Here is a 19,995-nt window from a genome sequence, read left to right as displayed (position 1 = left end):
TCACAGCATTTCAAAGTACTATCGTCATATTATGAATCCTTCATGTTAGAAGTGCTAGATGGCTCAGCCCCCATTCTCTGAGGTGGGAGATGCCTTCCCAGGCTTCCAGGCTTTGTCTTGGAAAATCAGAGGTAATGGGTGATGGTATCAATAGATGGGCAGAGGAACAAAAAAAGGATGCCAGGGAGAAAATCCAAGAGGATCCTGGGACCTCAGACAAGGCACTCACCTTCTCTGAGCCTCAGTTTCCCCAGCTGTTAAATGAGGAGATGGAAAATCTCTAGGATTTGTCCCAGAGTAATATTCCACAGATGTATGAACAACCTACAGCTATGGTATCTGACCATCACTCTGACATCCATTTGGTAACCTCTGTGGTTTTTTTTTTTTAATTCATAAATGTCTTGAAAATAACTACATCTCACTTGAAAATTCATCTCTAGGAAACATGAAATATCACAAAATATGGAATAACTTAAAAGTAACCAGCAACTAAAAAGAAGCATTCAAGAAATCTTTTGAGTTATCTGGTTGACGGAAAATAATGAGTTTAATCACTGGCTTGAGTAACATGCAGTGAACTGGTTGAGGTATGTAGTTCAAATTTTGAAAGAGATGTAACACTAGAGCAAAGTTAATGCATTTTCTAAAACTGGAGCTATTCTTAGTTTTCATTCTACAAACTAATATTGCTTATAACTCCTGACATCATGAACTAATGATACATAGTGACATTTTAAAATCTGGTGATATTAAAGATTTATACTGGGAGAAAAGGTACAAATAATACTTGATCTTTCTAGTTCTTGGTATTGCCTGTTCTTTCTCATCCTTCTGATCAAATGGCCCCTCCCAGAAGTTTCTCCTTGACCACTCTTAGGTCACATCCCGCCTCCCCATTATTCTTTATCTCAGTTCTCTGTTTCCTTCCTAGCACTTACAACAGTCTATAATTGTTCTGATTATTTGTTTGCTTAAATGCATATTGTCTTTCACTAGATATAAGCTTTAGGAAGTCAGGAATTAGGTTGTTTTGTCCACCTTGCTAACATGTTTTAAAAATATTTGTAGAATTCAAGACAGATGAATCCAGCACACTTGTAAACTTTTCTTAATGACCTCAAAATAAGAAATTATAAAAAGGGCTCCTTGAGGACTGCTTACTTGTTGGTCCTCCCTTTCTCAGCCAAACAGAAAACAGAGCATTATGAATCTGCAGCAGACTTAAGGATGCTACTATGTGTACAGAGGAGACTCCACGGCCACCAGGCTGGGTGATAACAGTCCAAAGTGCCTTTGCAGAATGCATATGAATGACTCTATCATTCACATGGCTGGGCAGATTCATATTTTAAGACTTATACTGCTGGTTATAATCTTAACTAGCATGAGCCATTGTAAAGATACTCTCAAGCTGATTTTCTTTAGCTTAATCACTTAAGTACCTCATTAATTTGTAAAACTTGGAAATAATAAACCAAAATGTATTATGTGAGAACAGGTCAGCGTAAATTATATCTCGATTATATACAGTCCTATAGCAAAGTCTCTTTATGGCTGAAAGAGAGGAAGAATATGAGAAAGGAGATGTGAGTGCAAATCTAATTCATTTTGTGAGAACACAGCCCAAGTTTCAATTAACCTTGAGGCAAACCTTCAGGCTTCTCTCAAACCTGCGGTATGCCTTCAACAAAACCTCTACAATCAAGTGAGGAAGGAAATGCCAAAAAGAAACTTCATATTAATTAGGTCAACACTATTTATTATTGAATCTTTCCCCTATAGTTAACAGAGCCAGATACCTAAGGACTAAAGAGAACGCAATCCTTTAACCAACACCAGAAATCTACAAAAACATGACATTAGCTTTCAGGAATTAAAGCCACTTTCAAAGCTGCTACAATAAAGAATAGCCAATTACTTTGAAAAACTAGCCCAACCAAATCAAAAGTTTAAAGGACATTGTCTCTTCCAATCTGATGACCAAATTAAAAATGTATTTCCAACCAAATACAGCTAGATCAGTGAAAGGCAGTGTGGTACAATGAACTTGAGCTCTAATACTGTCTTGGATTAAAATCCCAGCTCTATCACTTACAGCTATGTGGCTGTGGGCAAATTACTTAACAGCTTAGTGTCTTAGTTTTCTCATCTTTAAAAAAAAGAACCATTAAGAACATGAGGTTGTCGGGAGAATTAAGTGTGTAAAAATCACATACATAGTAAGTGCATAATAAATGTTGGCAAATGAGCATTGTTATTACTGATTTAAAATGATTGAGACTCTTACCGCATATCTCCTATACCAGGCGGCAATCACAATTTGGCTTTTTTTCATTAGCAGGAAGTGTGTGCGGCATTTCCACCCCCGGTAGATCTTCTGAATGAGAGTGGCCAAGTCCTCCAGGCGTTGCTTCCTCAGGTCTTCTAATTTGAATAACTAATAAGAAATGATAGATGGTCTTATTAAAAATCCTCTGAAACCTCACAGCACACACCGAAAGGAATTTTCAAGAAACAAAAATGCCATCATGTTGGAGTCAATTACATTGAAAAAAAGAATTGAATAACCATATTCATTATACGTGATATGGATAATGGTCCGTGAGAAAATTATTTTGATGAATTCATGAAAGACTTACAATTTTTATTCCAGTGATTCAGAATTTATGACAAATCAGAGAGGGGCTGAATTGAGCTTAAGTTTACCTTCACACAGTCTATGAGGACGCAAATTACTAATGGAAGGCAGATGCTGGAAAATTCTCTCTTAAATGAATTAAACACTTTCCAAAATCTCAACGTTTCCAAATTACCAGTCACCTGCTATACTCATTCTACTTCACACTCATCTATTCATTGACAAAAAGATTTCCTTGGGGTTCTATGAGGTAGAATGTGAAAAGTATTTTTTTACTTAAAACATTTTTTTCATTTTAGTGCTTTCCTGTGTCTCTAAATAATAGGGCTGTAGTTCTTAAAATTAACGTATAATTCAGGTATTACAAATACAGACTGAATTTACCTGCAGTTGCTATGAACGTTGTACTGTTGTCCTAACAGTTTCTTTGTGATTTCTTAAGTGTTGTAAACTCTGTCAGAGCAAAGACTTTGATGGTTCATAAAAAGTACACATTCTTCCACTACCCCTTATCTGTCCATGCCTCTTGGTTATTTGTAGATAAACACACAAGTGTTTTGTGACATTCATGGTAGCCTCTCATATAATGTTATAAAGTTAAACATATTTTAAGAACTTTCCTATATGATTCCAACTTAAGTTTAGAATGCAAAGGTTTTGGTTACATACTGTTCTTGGGTTTCGGATGAAAATCTTTGATCTACCAAAGGAGTATTCTTCCACGGGAATCTCTAATTCATTAAATAGGACCTCCACACCAGACCTAAAAAAATAAAAATAAAAACAATGAGTTTTCTGAGTTACAAAAAGTTTTATCTTCTACCACGGTTATCAGGTTCTCAGTGGTATAAAACATAGCTTCATTTCCAAGTGTGACTGCTCTTTCAGTAATCATCCTTCTATCAAAGAATTTTCCACAAATTAAACCAAGTCCAGTAAACACCGAAAAAGTAAATTTGGGTTCAGAACTATATATTCTAAGAAAATGTGGTATTAAAGCCAATTTCTTGATTTCATTAGTAGAGGCAATACTTGTATCAAACATACGTATAACGATGTACCAACCTGGGCCAGGAGGGTGTGCAAGAAACTCAGATCTATTTTAAACTCACTCAGTTAATTCCTGAAAATATTTTAAACATTGTTTCTGCCCCTGAGAATACAAGCAGAGTCCAAGAGACAGTCCCAGACCAATGGGACACTAAGAAACGTGGGCTTTACCCCATGGGAGCAAGAACTAGACTTGGCCCTGACCTCTCCATCCTTGACCCTGGTTTCAACATCAGTCTTTAGAACTAAACCTCACTCCACCCACCTGAGGACTAGATGCCAGGCAGCCAGTGAATACATGTTCTGTATTATGGTACCTGTTTACCATAATACTCTGGAAATTAGCAATGGGAACTGAAACAGTACCCAGATCCTACATTAAATTAGGGTATTAAATTAGGCATCAAAGACCACACCATACATCTGTAGTTTCTAGATCTTCTTATAATACAAGGTAAGTGTCCTAAGAGTGTTGATGTTCCTGTGAAAGGCCAGGTGCACTGAGAATGTGTAGGCAATATCAATATCGTTAAATGAAAATCGCCCATATCCTGCCCATGCCCATGGAACAGGCATGTCAGCCGTCCAGCAGTATTCAGGGGCAAGCTTCTTCAGCCTGCGGAGGAGCAGCCTCTCTGATTGGTGAGAGCAGAAGGAAGGTCACTGAACAAGCAAGGCTCCATTTCTCTCCTGCAGCAGCTGCCCGTCAGTACACAGTTCTCTCTGCCCAGGGAGAGCTTGCAGGACATGGGGATGCACCACTGGGCCTGCGGTGTCCAGCACTCTGTCTGGGACTGGATGAGTAAATGCAATTCAGGTCAGACCAGCTGAAAGCTGTATGGCACCAGGTCCAAGCTAAATTCTCTAATCTAGCTTTCCCAGCAGTAACACTGACACTGTGAATCCTACCTGCTTGTATTGTCTATCGATTAACTGGTACAGATCTAGGCAAAGAGAGGGACCTTCACCCACCCACTGACTCTCTCTGCAGCCAAATTTTTCATGGGAAAAGTGACAAGTGGTAATCCAACCTGTCTCTAATTCTACCCTTCTATGATTCTACACAAATATAAATGTATCAAATTACAAATCACCTCCTACGAACCTACCTTGGAAATATTCTAAAAATTAATGTTATTGCCACACAAGTCCCAAATGTGGATTTGATAAGTCTTGTTTTGACCTTAGCACAAAATGGTATCCTAATGGAAGAAGGTCCAAAACAGAGGTTACACTCAGTTTTTCATAAAATTCTGTTTTATGAATTTTATGTGGAAAAAACCCCCATATTATTTGACTACTTAAAACATTCATTATTAAATATGGTCACTGAATTTCTTACCTGGCTGGTCCTTTCCAATGAGGCCATGTCTGTTTACAAAGCATTTTGTATCTTTCTAGGCAAGGTTCATAGGCCTGCCTGAAGGCGTAGCCTGCCCTCCGCACTCGGACGTTCTCCAAAAGCCCCAGGTACCTGATCTGATGACACACTAGAGCCTCGGTGAAGATGTGTGCTGCTTTTTTATCATTCGGTTTGATACACCTTAAAGATTACAAAGATTTTAGGTTACAAACTGCCTCTTATGGATACAATTGTGTATGTTTTAATAAAGTATTATGTATAACTGTTTCACAGCAAAACAATTGTTATTCTTAAGAAACCCAGTCATTACTTTTGAAATTATTTCAAATCATTTTACAACAACCTAAAAATAAATACAATACTGCAGGCACAGTAATTTTAAAAAGAACACACTAATAAATGCAATAATGTGGATGAGTATCACTGACATTTCATTGAGTGAAAGTCCAACACAAGAGTACATGCTGTAGTTATGATTCCATTTATATCAAGTTCAAGCAAAACTAACTCATGGTTAAAAATCAGTATTGCTGTTACCTCTGGGGAGAGGTAGTAGTGGGGGATCGACATGCAAGGGACACAAGGGAACCTTCTGGACTGATGGGAATGTTTTACCACTTGGTCTGGATGGGGTAACACAAGCACATACATCTGTAAAACTTCAAGAAGCTGTACAGTTAAGATCCATGCACTTTAATGTATATGTATTATACCTCAATAAAAAGATTAAAAACACTGTTTCCTCCCTATATCTGCTCTCCTTTCTTAACAGGGCACTTTGCTGTCCAGGGAAAAGCTTTATTTTCCAACCTCCTTTGCAAGTAGGTGTGGCCAGGTGAGCAACTTCTGGCCGCTAGGATCAGAGGGGAAGTAATATCTGCAGCCTCCAGTCAGTGTTCTTAAAAGAAGGGATGGGCTCTCCCCTTGGTCTCCTCCAGCTTACTGCTGGCTGCAAATGTTGACGTGGTGGACAGCCATCTTTGACCATGCAGACGAGGAACACATCCAGGAAACGGCAGAGCCACCAAACAGAAGGAGCTGCCCTGTCAGCTCTGGAGTCCTCATACTTAGAAGTTACTCAAGAAATAAACATCAGTCTTGCTTAAATCATTGTTAGCTTTGGATCATACTGTAGCAATCCCTGTGTCCTAACTAATACTTAAACATTCATGATTATGGCTGCCTAACTACAACTGTGAAATTACACACTTACGTGGACAACTACATCTTAGGTTGTTGGGCATCAGTGTTACTATGCTTTCTCTTTTACCATTTATAAAAATAATGTCTACTCTCTGGCTTAAAGAAAGACGGACAAATAGATAAATGGAACAGCCTAGTAAGTTCAGACCCCTATATATACATTCAACTGATTATCAATAAAGGCCACAAAGCAAATCAATGGGAAAAGGAGACTGTTTTCTTTTCAACATGGTGTTAGTGCAACAGGATATCTACACTGGGGGGAAACATACCTAAATATGAAATCTGAAACTACAAAGCTTCTAGAAGGAAATATACAATAATATATTTACAACCTTGGGGTTTATTAATTAAGATTTCTTAGAAAAATTGTAAAAATTTAAAAAAGGAGGGGAATGAAGAAGCTTTCTGAGGTAATGGAAATGTTTTACGTCTTAGCCTGGGTGGTGGTCACTAAAGTATATAGAATGGTTAAAAAAAAAATTGAACTGTTCACTTCAGAACTGTGCATATCACTTCACATAAATGATACCTCAATAAAATATACTTAAGATGCAAAAAAAATTCATTCAATTGAGAATAACAAAAGCAATTCATCACAGAAAGTTTCTTGGATTTTTTTTGAAACTAGGATCCTCTCCAACATATGTTCTAATCCGACGGCAATCAAACCAGAGGGTTTTGTCTACTTACATTTCTGTGAATATAAATATCAGGCACACAAACTAAACACAAAAATATTCTTCACTCTAGTTGCCTCATAACTGCATTTTCAAAGACAACTATAGAAGGTATTTGTGGGTATGGGTGTGCTCTGTGAAATCTGACCCACCAGACACATTCCTTCTATTATCTAGCTCACCAAATACACACATAGCAAACTCTAATCCTAGCTGGTCTTCACTAAATCTAGAGAGTTTTGTCTAAGATGCCCTAGAAGCAGAAAAAGAGAGCTCTAGAATTTTTTTTTTTTTTTTTTTTTTGAGACGTAGTCTTGCTCTGTCGCCCAGGCTGGAGTGCAGTGGCGCAACCTCGGCTCACAGCAAACTCTGCCTCCTGGGTCCAAGCGATTCTTCTGCCTCAGCCTCCCAAGAAGCTGGGATTATAGGTTCCCGCCACCATGCCCGGCTAATTTTTTATATTTTTAGTAGAGACAGGGTTTTGCCATGCTGGCCAGGCTAGTCTCGAACTCCTGACCTAAGGTGATCCACCCGACTCCGCCTCCCAAAGTGTTGGGATTAGAGGTGTGAGCCACCACGCCCGGCCCCTTTTAAGAAGTTCTTTCTACTGCCTTGAAAAAAATTCAGATTGCTTTAGGAATCATTACTTTCTCTAGGCCTATACCTCTCACAGGGAAGAAAACAGTGCATGTCTCCTAAGAAGTGCCAGAGTTGTAACTAAAGCCTTGCTTCAATGCTGTGCTCTAAGCTAAAATAACAAGAATCCCAAATGAAGCCAACAAGTTTTCTGCAAAACACTGACCAGAAAAAACACTTACATTTTGTTAACTTGCCATTAAAAAAAAAATAAATAAACATAAAGAAAGTTGAAAACACCTAGGTGTCAACCACTGAGCTTCATTAAGTATCTACTATCTTCTCCACCACACTTTAGTTTTTTACTTTCTTATTTTAGGGGAAAGGATAGTGGAGCATTTTTTAAGCCAATCCCAGATAAGGTATTATTTAATCTGTAAGTACTTTAGTTACTCTCTGCTTGGGCTACACTCAGATTGAAACAAAGGGAAAAATGATATTCCTTCGGGGTGCTCTCACATTTGAACTGTGAAAGTTTTATGTGCCGGAAATACCTAATATAGTTTGGGTTCTTGGTCTGTAGGTTCTTCATCAGAGTGGCCACGGATGCCTTGAACTGTGAGCCTGCTGTAGGAGGCCTTTTCAGGTTGATCTTGGCGGGATTCCCTTCGGGGAACAAAGACTTGATGAGGGCATGGCTGGCCTTCCACATGGCTTGGGACAGGTCTCGATAGAGAAGGTCGTTGTTTTTGTCAACAAATCCTTCCACCTGGTACAGCACCTATAAGCAGCACATGGAACTCAATGACAGGCACATTGCATGCTATAATGTCAAACAACTATTAAAAATACTCCAAGACTATCTACACTGCAGCCTCTTCCTTCACCATCAAAAAATCCCTGACACGTTAGTCACACTCTCATACTGAGTTCGCCTCCAAGTTTAAATTCCATCTGTCTAAATCACAGACAAGATCAAAATAAATTCTATTACCATTCAGGATTTGCAAGAATAAACTCCAAAAATGTTATCATAACATTTTCAAAGGATTTTGCATTTTTTTAGGAGTCTGAAAATATTCTGGGGTTTTACTTTTATTTTTTAGTTCTCATATGCCAATTCTAGTCTGTTTAAAAGTAGATGGGGCAAAACAGAAACAATACTAACATTTTCATAAATACCCTGAAGCAGAAGAAAAACTGATCAGAAATTATCTTTTAATAATATAGGCTAATAAAAACATAAGGTACCAAGTTCTAACATTCTGAAATTAAAGATAATTCAGGTACTATAAACTGAATTTTTACAAATGTATAATCAAGCATTTTTTCCCCTTTGAAGTTTGCAATTTTATGAAAAAGGAAGTATTAGCTCTAATCAATAATCTTTCAGGATTCTAAAGATTAATCAGTTAAGATTGTTTTCAGGGTTGTCTTTATATATTAGATGGCATAAAATTAATTCCCCCAAATATTAACCAAATAAATAAGTACTTTTTAAAAAAAGTAAATATTTTCCCTAATGTCATTTCAAAATCTCAAAGAATTCATTATTTTTGTTAAATGGCTTGTGTTTTTAAAGCCTTAAGTCTTTACTGACTCCTAATTTGTACTGGCAAGTCTCCTTCAATAGTGTTAATAGATATGTTATATAGGATAGCTTAAGAGTTTGATTCAAAAAATATATTTAGACTCTTCATTAAGTCCATTAGCTTTGCTTTCGGTTTTCTATATCAATAAGATTTTAGTCATCATGGTCCAGATTCTATTTCTATTGAATATTTATTGATTCAACCACTTTAGCGCAGCTCAATTTGTCCTCACAAGTTAATGGGGTTTCGAACGCCCGTCTCTGAGGCACAGCCTCCTTGCAGGGGTAACTTGGCAGGCCTGACTGGGTGCTCACAGCTCCCCCATACCTTTCCAGCATAATGCTGGATCCTGAAGCAGCTGTGAGGCAGAGACGTGTCGTTGAGGAACCGAGAGCACTTGCTCATCCTGCTCTCAAAGTGCTGGTGGGTGGCACATACTTGGTTCAGCTTTTCTAAGAAGGTCTCATCAGTGACTGTGCCAGGTCTGAGGCACTCCTCATCCAGCATGGCCAGGATCCCATTTGTGTTCTGGGAAAAAGGAAATAAAAAAGTTTCCTTCCTTCCTCACTGTATTGTTTTAATAATTATTCCTAATGACACCATCAAACACAATCAACTTAGTCACAAGAAAAGTCTGTTCAGTTATAACAAAAAGCAGAGAATCAAAACAGTAACAAAAGCCTCAGGAATCAGCTCTTTCCTGAAGGATCCCAGGTGTGTTTATGGTGGTGTGGTTGGGAAGAGTGTGTCTTCTTGGTCTCTCTCTCCCCGCACAACAGTACCTGGGAGTTGCCTCAGACACCTTAGCCTGATGATGACTGAAATGTATACTCTTAGAAAAAGACAAGTTGGATCTCAAAGATTCAAAAACAAACCTAAAAGCAGAAATGAATGTGACAATACAGCCTCTATAACATGTCTCAAATCACAAAGCACAGTCTTCTAAGGCCATTATTTGATTCACTCCTAAGAAGGAAACTCGTTTTCTGTGTTTCCAAATTGTTCATGTGTTCAAAATAAAGTTAATTTTCTAGAAAAAAATGCTGTGATTTGAGATGCTGCTTTTAACAATCACTGCAATCAAGCTGATTTCAAGAATATCTGTTTCATATAGATTTAGATTTTAGAAATTCATGTGGAATTTCTAAATGGATGTTAAACATAGGTGAAAATTTGTTTGTTGCATATCTAGACCCTGTGGTCATTTTTATTCCAAGAGTAGTCAGCCCTAAACTGAACCAGAAGTCAGGAAGCTTCTACTTTGCTAAATAAAGACTGCTGCTCCATGGACTGCCCCTATGGGGTCATAAGTCTTAATTCCAAAAACAATCCACTCCACTGACCATCAACCCCACCTACTTCCACCCAGGCAAAGTCCTCTGGTTCCTCTCCCCTTCTGCTCACAAGGCCACGACATCCTCTGACCAGCATTTATTCATTCCACACAAAACCCTGGGGAAGTGTGGACTCTCAGGAATCAAGTGTGTTCATAACATCCCCCCAGAACAAACATTATTGTTTAATGATGCTGGAAGGAAACATTTCCTTTATATACCCAGGTTCCTATGTGAACATGAGCTTCTTCAACCATATTGCAAGTGAATTTTTGGCTGAGATAATCTACTTAAATTAAGTGTATTACCACTGTTCTTTTTCTCCCCTTCTTAAAAGAGAATAATTAAATGCAAGGTTATATTTATCAAGGAAAACATACTAACCAGAAATCTGAAACTTAAGATTCCCATAGCAAATTACCTCCTTCACAAAATGTACCAGGAAAATTTTTAGGAAATTCACTTTTCAGAGCCAAAATCAGAGATCTGAACTGCTTACATGGAATATTAGTGTTCCCATTCAACATTGTTCAGATTTTCTGAAACACAGTTTATTTCTTATTGAAAAATAGTGACGCCTTAGAATATTGTTTTTATGTTCAATTTAATCAGAGAAACAACTTTTAGGAATGTGCTGAATACTGAGGAAAAAAATACTGGCTAATTACATATTTCCCAAAAAGCTTTGTAAAAGATGAGTAGAAAATGATTTGATATTCATTCAGAGCACGTGATCGTATTCCTTAAACACAGCACTCACCTCACTAAACTGGTCTTGCTTACTGCAGGACAATAAAGCTTATACACTGTTTCAAATTACTTATTCAAAATCAGGTATTAGTAATCCCAAGCATAAATTAGTTTCCTGTTTTCCACACACCAAACCAGTCTTCCTACATTTAATTCATTTATAATAAACTACAGAATATGATCTAAAAACAAAAATCTTGGACGCAGAAAGCTTACTCGAAATTATCCAATAATTTTTCACACTTTAAGCCTTTTCGCATACGCACATACTTGGGTCACCTGAAAAATTCCAGGTCCCTGGCCACCTGCAGTCACACATGCAATGCCCTCTGCATGTATGATCTGAATCAATGCTACAGCTGTACTGGAGCCACTTCTGGGGTCCCACTTAACGCAGCTCCAGGGGTCGTCCCTTTATGTCTCTTAAACTTAATATAATACCTGCTGAATAGTATGTTAAGAGGTCATCAGAGCTTTGGGAATGAAATGAATATTATGATTTGGCAAAAAACTGATGGCTGCTCAGAGCCTACTCTGATCAGTACTCACACGTCCAGGAGCCATGGAATAGACCTGGAATCCAACCATACAAGAAAGGCTGGTACCTTTAAGGCCTGGTGTCTGAAGGTCATAAACGGGTGTTGTGATATGGCCACAGGGGATCCTGGCTAAGTATCAAAACACCCAGCTGTCTATGTATGTGTTCAAGAACTGTGTATGATCTCTTAGGGCTACAATAAAATCTCTAGAACTCTGCAGTTCCTTAACATATATGTGTGTGTGTGTGTGTGTGTGTGTGTGTGTGTGTGTGTGTGTGTATAACAGTGAAAATACTAATGCTTAACACTGAGGCACTGAGAACATTTGTAAGGGTGAATTATAGTACTAAAATATTCTTTAGAAAACTGTACCTAAGTACTCACATTTTCTATTAGGTCACAAATGATAGCATTATTGAAGTAGTCAATGTGAGTCCATTCTATATCCTAAAAGACAAAACAGAACAAAATCCAATGACACAAGATGAAGCCACGACACTACCATCCATAAAGCAGACTTTGCCCATCTTATCATATTTCCCTTCCTCTCTGAATTTATTTTCTTTACAGAATGGGTACTGCAAATGTCACAGGCAGTTCCCAAAACTTTCTCAATGCAACTGCCTACCACTGACATAATCTGATTGAAGCAAACACCCTTGACCTGTTCTGAGACTGCCTTCCATTCCACTCTCCCATCTGCAGCAATTTCCCATGCACTTCACTGGCCCTGGGCCAAATATTTACTCAACAGGCCCTTGGGTCAATATTACTTTGTGTATGTTTACAATGTTTATAAGGAAATAAGTTAGAACTTGATCCCAAGAATTTAAGGCCTAGATTCTTCTGTTCTGAATCTGTAATCATAAGGAAAAAAATTAATTTTAGAGTCAGTCTTGTGTTTTAGGGAAGTTAACTCTTTCAAGTGCTAAAAAAAGGCCAGCGCTACCACAAAGTATTTTCAACATAAGGAAAGACATGAAAACCTATCCACTGGTTCTAACACTGGCTACAAAGCCAAATCCGTAAAGCCAAATGTAATCTTTCTGTGTCTACTTACATTCTGTCTATAAATGTAAACATTTATTTGTCTTCTATTCATAAAGCAAGCTAGGAATCTTTCTATATATTCTTAGAAGTGTTTTAAACGATCTGCACAAACTGTTTTAAGTTACCCATCAAAGTTTGGGCATTCTCTTCATGATGAGAAGACAGGAAAAGAATGAATCGTGCTTTTAGAATATTTATGTTACCAAAAGGTGCCAGACAAGTATAAAACATTTCTGAAGCATAATGAGTACTCTAAAAAATAAAGATGAAATATTTATGATTTAGCTTTCGAGTAAATGGGTTGTTTTACTAAGTCACTGGGGATAACAATCACATTAGAAAAATCTATATGGAAAGAAAGATAAAAGAGAATTCAGTGTCCTTAATGGCTTTAAATGATACTAAGAAAATAAAGGAAAACAGGTAATATCATTACTAAAATATTAAGGCAAATAAACAAAAAAGGAAATAAAAATATAAACATAACAATTCCTCCCTTTTATTTTTTGAAATAACTAATTTTATACCTGGAAAAAGACTGGCTATTTTTAAAAATAATAGGATGAAAAGCAAATATATATTTTTAAATTAATGATGAAAAGACTCTGCAAACACTACTTCTGGTTATTTTAAGATTACATTAAATGAGACAATCCATACATAGCACTTAACACCTGCTATGTAGTAAGCGCTCAATAACTATTACCTATTTTTACTATAAATTTGAATACTCAATACTTTTTGATATTGAAAAAAGTCTCAAAATATTTTCAAATCTACTTACAGTGATACTGACTTTTTTTGGTATACAGTTCTCTAAGTTTTGGCAAATGTGTAATGTCAAGTAACCACCACCATAATCCGTCCCCAAAATTCCCTCGTGCTGTCTCTTTGCAGCCACAACCCTCTCACGACTCCTATCTCCTGGCAACCCCTGACTCTATAGCTTTTTATAGGCAATCAGTCTCTATAGCTTTGCCTCTTCTAGAGTGACAGATGGAATCATACCGTTTGTAGCCTTTTGAATATGGCTTCTTATTTAGGCTATTTTCTGAATTAGAATTTATATTATGAGTAAAAAAGGACCAACACTTTAAAAAAGCATTTCAACATTACCTCCCGTATATACTCCTCCTGCTCTTCTTTAAGTGTAAGTTCAATGAAGATTTGTTGCAGCTTTTCATTACAATAATTAATAATGAACTGCTCAAAGCTGTTGTCCTGTATGGAGAAAATGAAAAAAAGCCTTATAAACCATGCCACTAGCTCTCCCAAAACAATGACACTCAGACATCTCAATCCATGAGAAATGCCACGCATGATCTCTCAGATTTAACTGCAGCCCAGCACACGGCTCCTAGGACAGACGCTTGCCCACTGCAGGTACTTGAGGAGTGGGTCATGAGTAAGTGATGAATGAAGTACACACAAATGATGCAATATTTGAAGGATGAAGATTTTTAGTTGACAGAGAAGCACCCCAAACAGAGAAGCTAGAAACAATCTCACTTCCTTTGCTGAAAGATCAGCAAAGACACAGTGAGCTCCACAATCTCTGTCACCAAGTTCTGAATCTTCCATTCTCAGGTGAAACTTCAGAGCTTAAGGAAGTCCTCCTGAACTGACCTCTTACTGTCCCCATCCAGAGACAGATCCCTCACTCTGACTCTTACATCCTAACCCTTTTTATAGATCATGTTATATGAACGTGTGTGTATGTGTAACTGTACACATGTACAGATAACTTCACATACATCTGCCTCACTAGCCTGTACACTCTTACGGGCAAGGGCTGACCATGCTCTCTTGTTCACTGTATTCCTACTCCTTACATAGCACCTCACACCTAGCAAGTTCTCAATATGTACTGGCTGAGTGAATGAACAAATGAAGTTCCTTCCAAATGGAGACCCAAAGATTAAAACATCTCCCTGACAAGAAACAATCCCTCTCTCTGTAGAAGGCCCACACCCCTGATCACTCTTACAAGTCTCAGCAGCCTCTCCTTCATATTAATCTCTTATGAATTCACTGACAGAAGCTTTATGTCTAAATCATTTCTGAATAAACTGCAGGGCTTAATGTATTGCTGTACATCCTGAGGGCACCAAATGAATAAATTTATCAAGAACCACATCATCCAGGAAGAAGTAGATCTGACACTAAAACTTGTTGTTTTCACCTCTATTTTTCTTTACTGCCCAAAGATGGTGGCAGTGGGAGCAAGTGATAGTATGTCTCCACCATTGGTAAAATGGACTCTTCTCCCACAATGGTGGCCAGTCCTGGTCTAACGAGCAAGGAGAGCCCACATGTAATGGTGTGGCCAAAGCTCACTGCTCCTTGTGAACAGGCACAGCCACCGGCCTTCAAATCCCTCCACATATGATAGAAGTGAAAAAGTCACAGAGTCTTCTGAAAGTTGATCTTTAAAAATCAATTTTGGTCCTACTTAGGAAAACTTAAAAATGATACTTATGCTACAGCATCTAACTACATTCTTTCCTGGAAGTCAGCTAGGAATTTCTAATCACCAGTGATGCAGTGATCAGAGGAAATTTTAAACTCGAAGTCATAAATAACACATGTGAATATACTATCAGTGACTTATCTTGTTAATGCTAAACTTAGTCAAGGATGAAAGTTTGTTTGTTTTATGTCTTGAAGGGTCTTACTAAAGGGCAAACATTTATTTTCAACACTTTTGACAAATATAGTCAGATACAAAGGGTACTTCTCAGTCCTCATTTTCACACAAATTTTTAAAAACCCTGTGCTCAAATTCACAGAGTTAACAATTTCAATTAGAAACTGAAGTTGGTCTAGTATAGATGCCTTATTACTATTTACTCAGCATAAAGGCATTCCATATATCATAAAGTCTCAATTGCTTTGCTAAAGTATGTCCCTATATGATGCAACTATAAATAAAACCTATAAGTAAAAGTAAAATATTAATAACATAATAAGTAAAAAATTAATAAGAGCAGATCTTTGATTTTTTAGACAACAGTCTCATGGAGCAAATCTGTTATTTGGCAAGTCTGTGCCCATGGAGCTATTTCAACCCAATTATGCTAAATCATCAAACAGCAAATAATGAGAAGGAAAGGAAAGCACTAGTGTCCTCAGACACATTGTGTGGCTATGAACAGCTCAAAGTACACTTCTAAAACAGGACTATGAAACACACACAAGCAGATTAGAAACCAGAGGCAAAGCTTCACAATTACAAAACAATTTAAGGATTAAATTACAACTAAATTAAATTTGCCCATAACCTTTAAAAACTCCTGTATGGATTCTGTATTTTATATCCACACGGTTATTCAACAACCACTTACTGCAAAACTCACACAGCTAGAGAAGCTATTAACACAGGAGCATGCAACAGACCAGCACTGCAAACAGGTCATACTTACTGCATTCTGGTGCAAAAAGGGACAAATTACACAAAATGCAGTCAGTTCTCAATTAGCAATAAACTTCTAAAAGTGAGCACGTATTGACAGTTATTCATGGTTACAAATGATGGCTTTTACCATTCAGGCTGTATTTTTGATGGGTGTAAAACTTTGGATCATGACCCATATCCAGTCAATTCAAAAGACAGGACCCACAATACCTTCCTGTGGTGTCTGAACTGTGGTTTGCTAGGGGAGAGTTCTTCAGGATAAAAATGGTTTGACCGAAATAATGATAAATCATGTAACTTGCCTGAAGCTTTAAGCCTTCAAAATCCAATGCTTCTAATTATAAATTATCAGGAAAAAGAAAACATGTATGACATGTATCCAAGGTCCACATCCACCCAAAGAGTCAGGGGCAGCGGTGGTTGGTGGATCGCCGAACAGGGAAGAGACCCATCAAGATCCAAAAGTAACTCCCCTTTCCCACCCCAGTGACACATCCCTGTGTAGTACTGTGCTGAGGCTCCTTTTCAAAAACCAACAAGGAGAGAGTATTCTCCTGGAGATGCCCTAATAACAAAAACTTGCCTGTCTGACCTTACCCTAGAGCTAAAAAAACACCCCCCGCCCCCGCGAAAAAAAAAACCCAAACAAAAATAGCATAGCACAATCACCGATGTAGAAATTAACTTACTTCCTCACAGAAATCAGCATCTATTGCAAACACACCTCCAAAGTCTCCAAAACACATCACATCATGGGTCACCCAGATGACCATTACTGTTCAAAGTGAAGGCTAAAGACACACACCTCTCTTGTGATCTAAGCTGAAGTTGATGGCACTGTTCAAATGTGGAGGAAAATGGGACTTCACATATGATTAAAAACTTGCAAAAATTTAAGGAATAATCAATAATCTGCAGAAAATTAACGAATAGCCTGGTAGCAGTTCATAGAACTCCAACTTGTATATGTCTAACACATTTCTCCATTAATACGAGTATTAAATTAATACCTGGTTTTCAACCTGGGCCCCCTCTCCTTCATAAAATAGCGAAACTGACACTAGAAACCACCAGATGAATATGAAGGCCCCAAAGCAACTTTATATTCACAGACTTTTTTGGTTTGTCAAGAACTGTGTGAATAGCCAGCAATCCCTGAGCCAGGCCCTCTCCCATGTGTCAGGCTCATGAATCAAAGCCTCCAGAAGAGGAAGTGGGCAGGAACTTGCCCCAGGAATGACTCATCTCCTCTCTCCAGTTTTCCACCCATGCTCCAAGCATGCAATTTTTCTCTACTGTCTTACCCACATTTATCTCTGAAGACTAAGGAATAAAACTAAAACTTAGAAACATCTTCAAACAAGTACCTTCTGGCTTTCCATTACATAACCTCCCTAAATGAAGCTGAGGCTGCTTCAGAGAACAAAGGCAAAACAGCAAGGTGTCTGTTCTCTGCTATTTCACGCTATAGTTACCAACTATAGATTGGGATAGTGAGCACTTACTTTGTTTAGAAGTATATAATATAACCAAATTTTAAACGCTGGGGCTTCTTTTAAGAATTCTAGACTTTGAGTTCATCCTTTCAACATCAAAACAAACAAACAACAACAAAAAAAACCCAGGAAATCATATTCCCAGTCGGTTCATAACTCGTTTATACTCACAAGTATCAATCATAAACTCTCCAATATAAATTATTTAAGATGTATCAAAAATACTAGCCACTTTGTATATTCTCCTTAGCAACACAGGAGGCTGATGATATTTTATACTCTTTAAGGAAGACAGATATTTTTAAAACTCTTAGGCTCTTTAAAAACAATAAATATTGAAAGGAAGACAGTAAATAGAAGGGGCAGCTCTGTCCCTCTGTATTTGGGACACAGAAATGGGAAGGAGTCTGCGGGTGAATATAACGTATTAGAAACAGTGAGTAGTCCAAACACAAAGACCATGATTTATCTGAGCAAAAAAAATACTGTTAATTACATATTAGTGTTTCTTATAGTTCAGCACTTTCATTTGAGGTCAGATTTTGAATATAACATGCTGGCTTGGGGGTTTCTATATTTTTACATCCGGTAAGTCTCCTGCATAATAAATGAGTCAATACCTTTAATAAAAGTTATAGGATTTTGAGTGTACATCACTATTTTAGGGAAGTTGAGCTATATTATTGTTACAAAATATGCTGCTGGTCCTTGCAAAGATTTATTTGGTGTTAAAGCCTTTGACAGCTTATGATTATAATGCTGTTCCTACAGGAAAATATAATGCACTTAACCACAGTCCATTTTTAAATATCTCAGTGTCAAGAAATAGGCTCCAAAACAAGAACTGCTTTTCTTAGAATGTATTAAAAAATCCTCAAAATATATGAGAAAACCATTTAATATGAAATAGTCTCCTTTTTAGACATTTACAAAATTGAATGACTAGCTAAAGGTTTAGAAAATTTCCCTTAACATTTTTTCTTCCAGGTATATACTAAAAAACAACAAATTTTAAGAAAAACGATGTTATAGTGCTCTTCTTAAATATCTTAAAATTTCATCTAACAACTTTTTATACCTGGAAGAAATACACACATATTATTAGATAGAACAGAAGTCCTACTTCACAAAGGAAGAAAATTATAATCCAAATATTCCAATTATTCCACACATTTAAGTTTGAAATTTTTTTTTTTTTTTTTTTGATAGAGTCTCGCTGTTGCCCAGGCTGGAGTGTAGTGGCATGATCTTGGCTCACTGCAACCTCCGTCTCCCAGGTTCAAGTGATTCTCCTGCCTCAGCCTCCCAAGTAGCTGGGACTACAGGAGAGTGCCACCATGCCTGGCTAATTGTATTTTTAGTTAAGATGGGGTTTCTCCATGTTGGTCAGGCTAGTCTTGAACTCCTGACCTTGTGATCTGCCTGCCTTGGCCTCCCAAAGTGCTGGGATTATGAGTGAGCCACCATGCCAAGTTTGGGCTTTTTTTTTTTTTTTTTTCTGAGACGGAGTCTAGCTCTGTCGCCCAGGCTGGAGTGCAGTGGCCGGATCTCAGCTCACTGCAAGCTCCGCCTCCCGGGTTTACGCCATTCTCCTGCCTCAGCCTCCCGAGTAGCTGGGACTACAGGCGCCCGCCACCTCGCCCGGCTAGTTTTTTGTATTTTTTAGTAGAGACGGGGTTTCACCGTGTTAGCCAGGATGGTCTCGATCTCCTGACCTCGTGATCCGCCCGTCTCGGCCTCCCAAAGTGCTGGGATTACAGGCTTGAGCCACCGCACCCGGCCAGTTTGGGCATTCTTATAACTGAAAAGATGGTCTGTGATTTCTGAGAAATATTTACAGCATATCTATAAAAGATACACTATAAGACTTTGATTCACGAGACTGACACATGGGGATGGGTGCCCAGCTCTGGAATTCAGGGATTGCTGGCTATTCACACAGTTTGATCTATCGATCCATCCATCCATCTTTCTTTCTTTCTTTTACAAATCACAGCAGTTGTCATCACTTTCCTTTCTAAATCTACTTTAAATTGTTTCCTTCCTCTTCAATTATAAGCTTTCTAGCATAAGAAGGACCAAATGAAGGCAAGAAACTAGAGTAGAAGGTGCTGACCACAGTCAGAATTTCTTTCAAAAACAATTTAGAAAACAAATCTTATAATCATGAGGTGAACCTACCAGGCAACAATGACTGCTGCCCATTAGATTTTTTTATTTGAAATAATCATTGCATCTAGCCTATCATACTCTTACCATATATGGGTCCCTTTCAGTGAGGTTTATGAGGACAAGATAAATAAGGA

The 19,995-nt window shown here is 37.8% G+C and overlaps 1 protein-coding gene across 8 annotated transcripts in view; it reads right to left on the bottom strand.

The window, feature by feature from the left end:
* Positions 1 to 19,995, bottom strand: part of MYO1B (myosin IB) — a 182,627-nt gene that overhangs the window by 29,026 nt on the left and 133,606 nt on the right. For all 8 annotated transcript variants that reach the window (XM_005573782.4, XM_045368338.2, XM_005573785.4 and 5 more), the window contains exons 14-20: positions 13,895 to 13,999; positions 12,113 to 12,175; positions 9,433 to 9,633; positions 8,068 to 8,294; positions 5,034 to 5,234; positions 3,311 to 3,404; positions 2,291 to 2,440 (exon numbers count right to left, since the gene is read on the bottom strand). In XM_005573782.4, coding sequence (XP_005573839.1) covers positions 2,291 to 2,440; positions 3,311 to 3,404; positions 5,034 to 5,234; positions 8,068 to 8,294; positions 9,433 to 9,633; positions 12,113 to 12,175; positions 13,895 to 13,999 — 1,041 coding nt within the window. The remainder of the gene's footprint in view (positions 1 to 2,290; positions 2,441 to 3,310; positions 3,405 to 5,033; positions 5,235 to 8,067; positions 8,295 to 9,432; positions 9,634 to 12,112; positions 12,176 to 13,894; positions 14,000 to 19,995) is intronic.

The sequence above is a fragment of the Macaca fascicularis genome, chromosome 12 (genome assembly GCF_037993035.2).
Source record: "Macaca fascicularis isolate 582-1 chromosome 12, T2T-MFA8v1.1".
NCBI lineage: Eukaryota > Metazoa > Chordata > Mammalia > Primates > Cercopithecidae > Macaca > Macaca fascicularis.
Note: the sequence above shows the minus strand (reverse complement) of the source record. Positions and strands in the feature narration are given on the sequence as shown.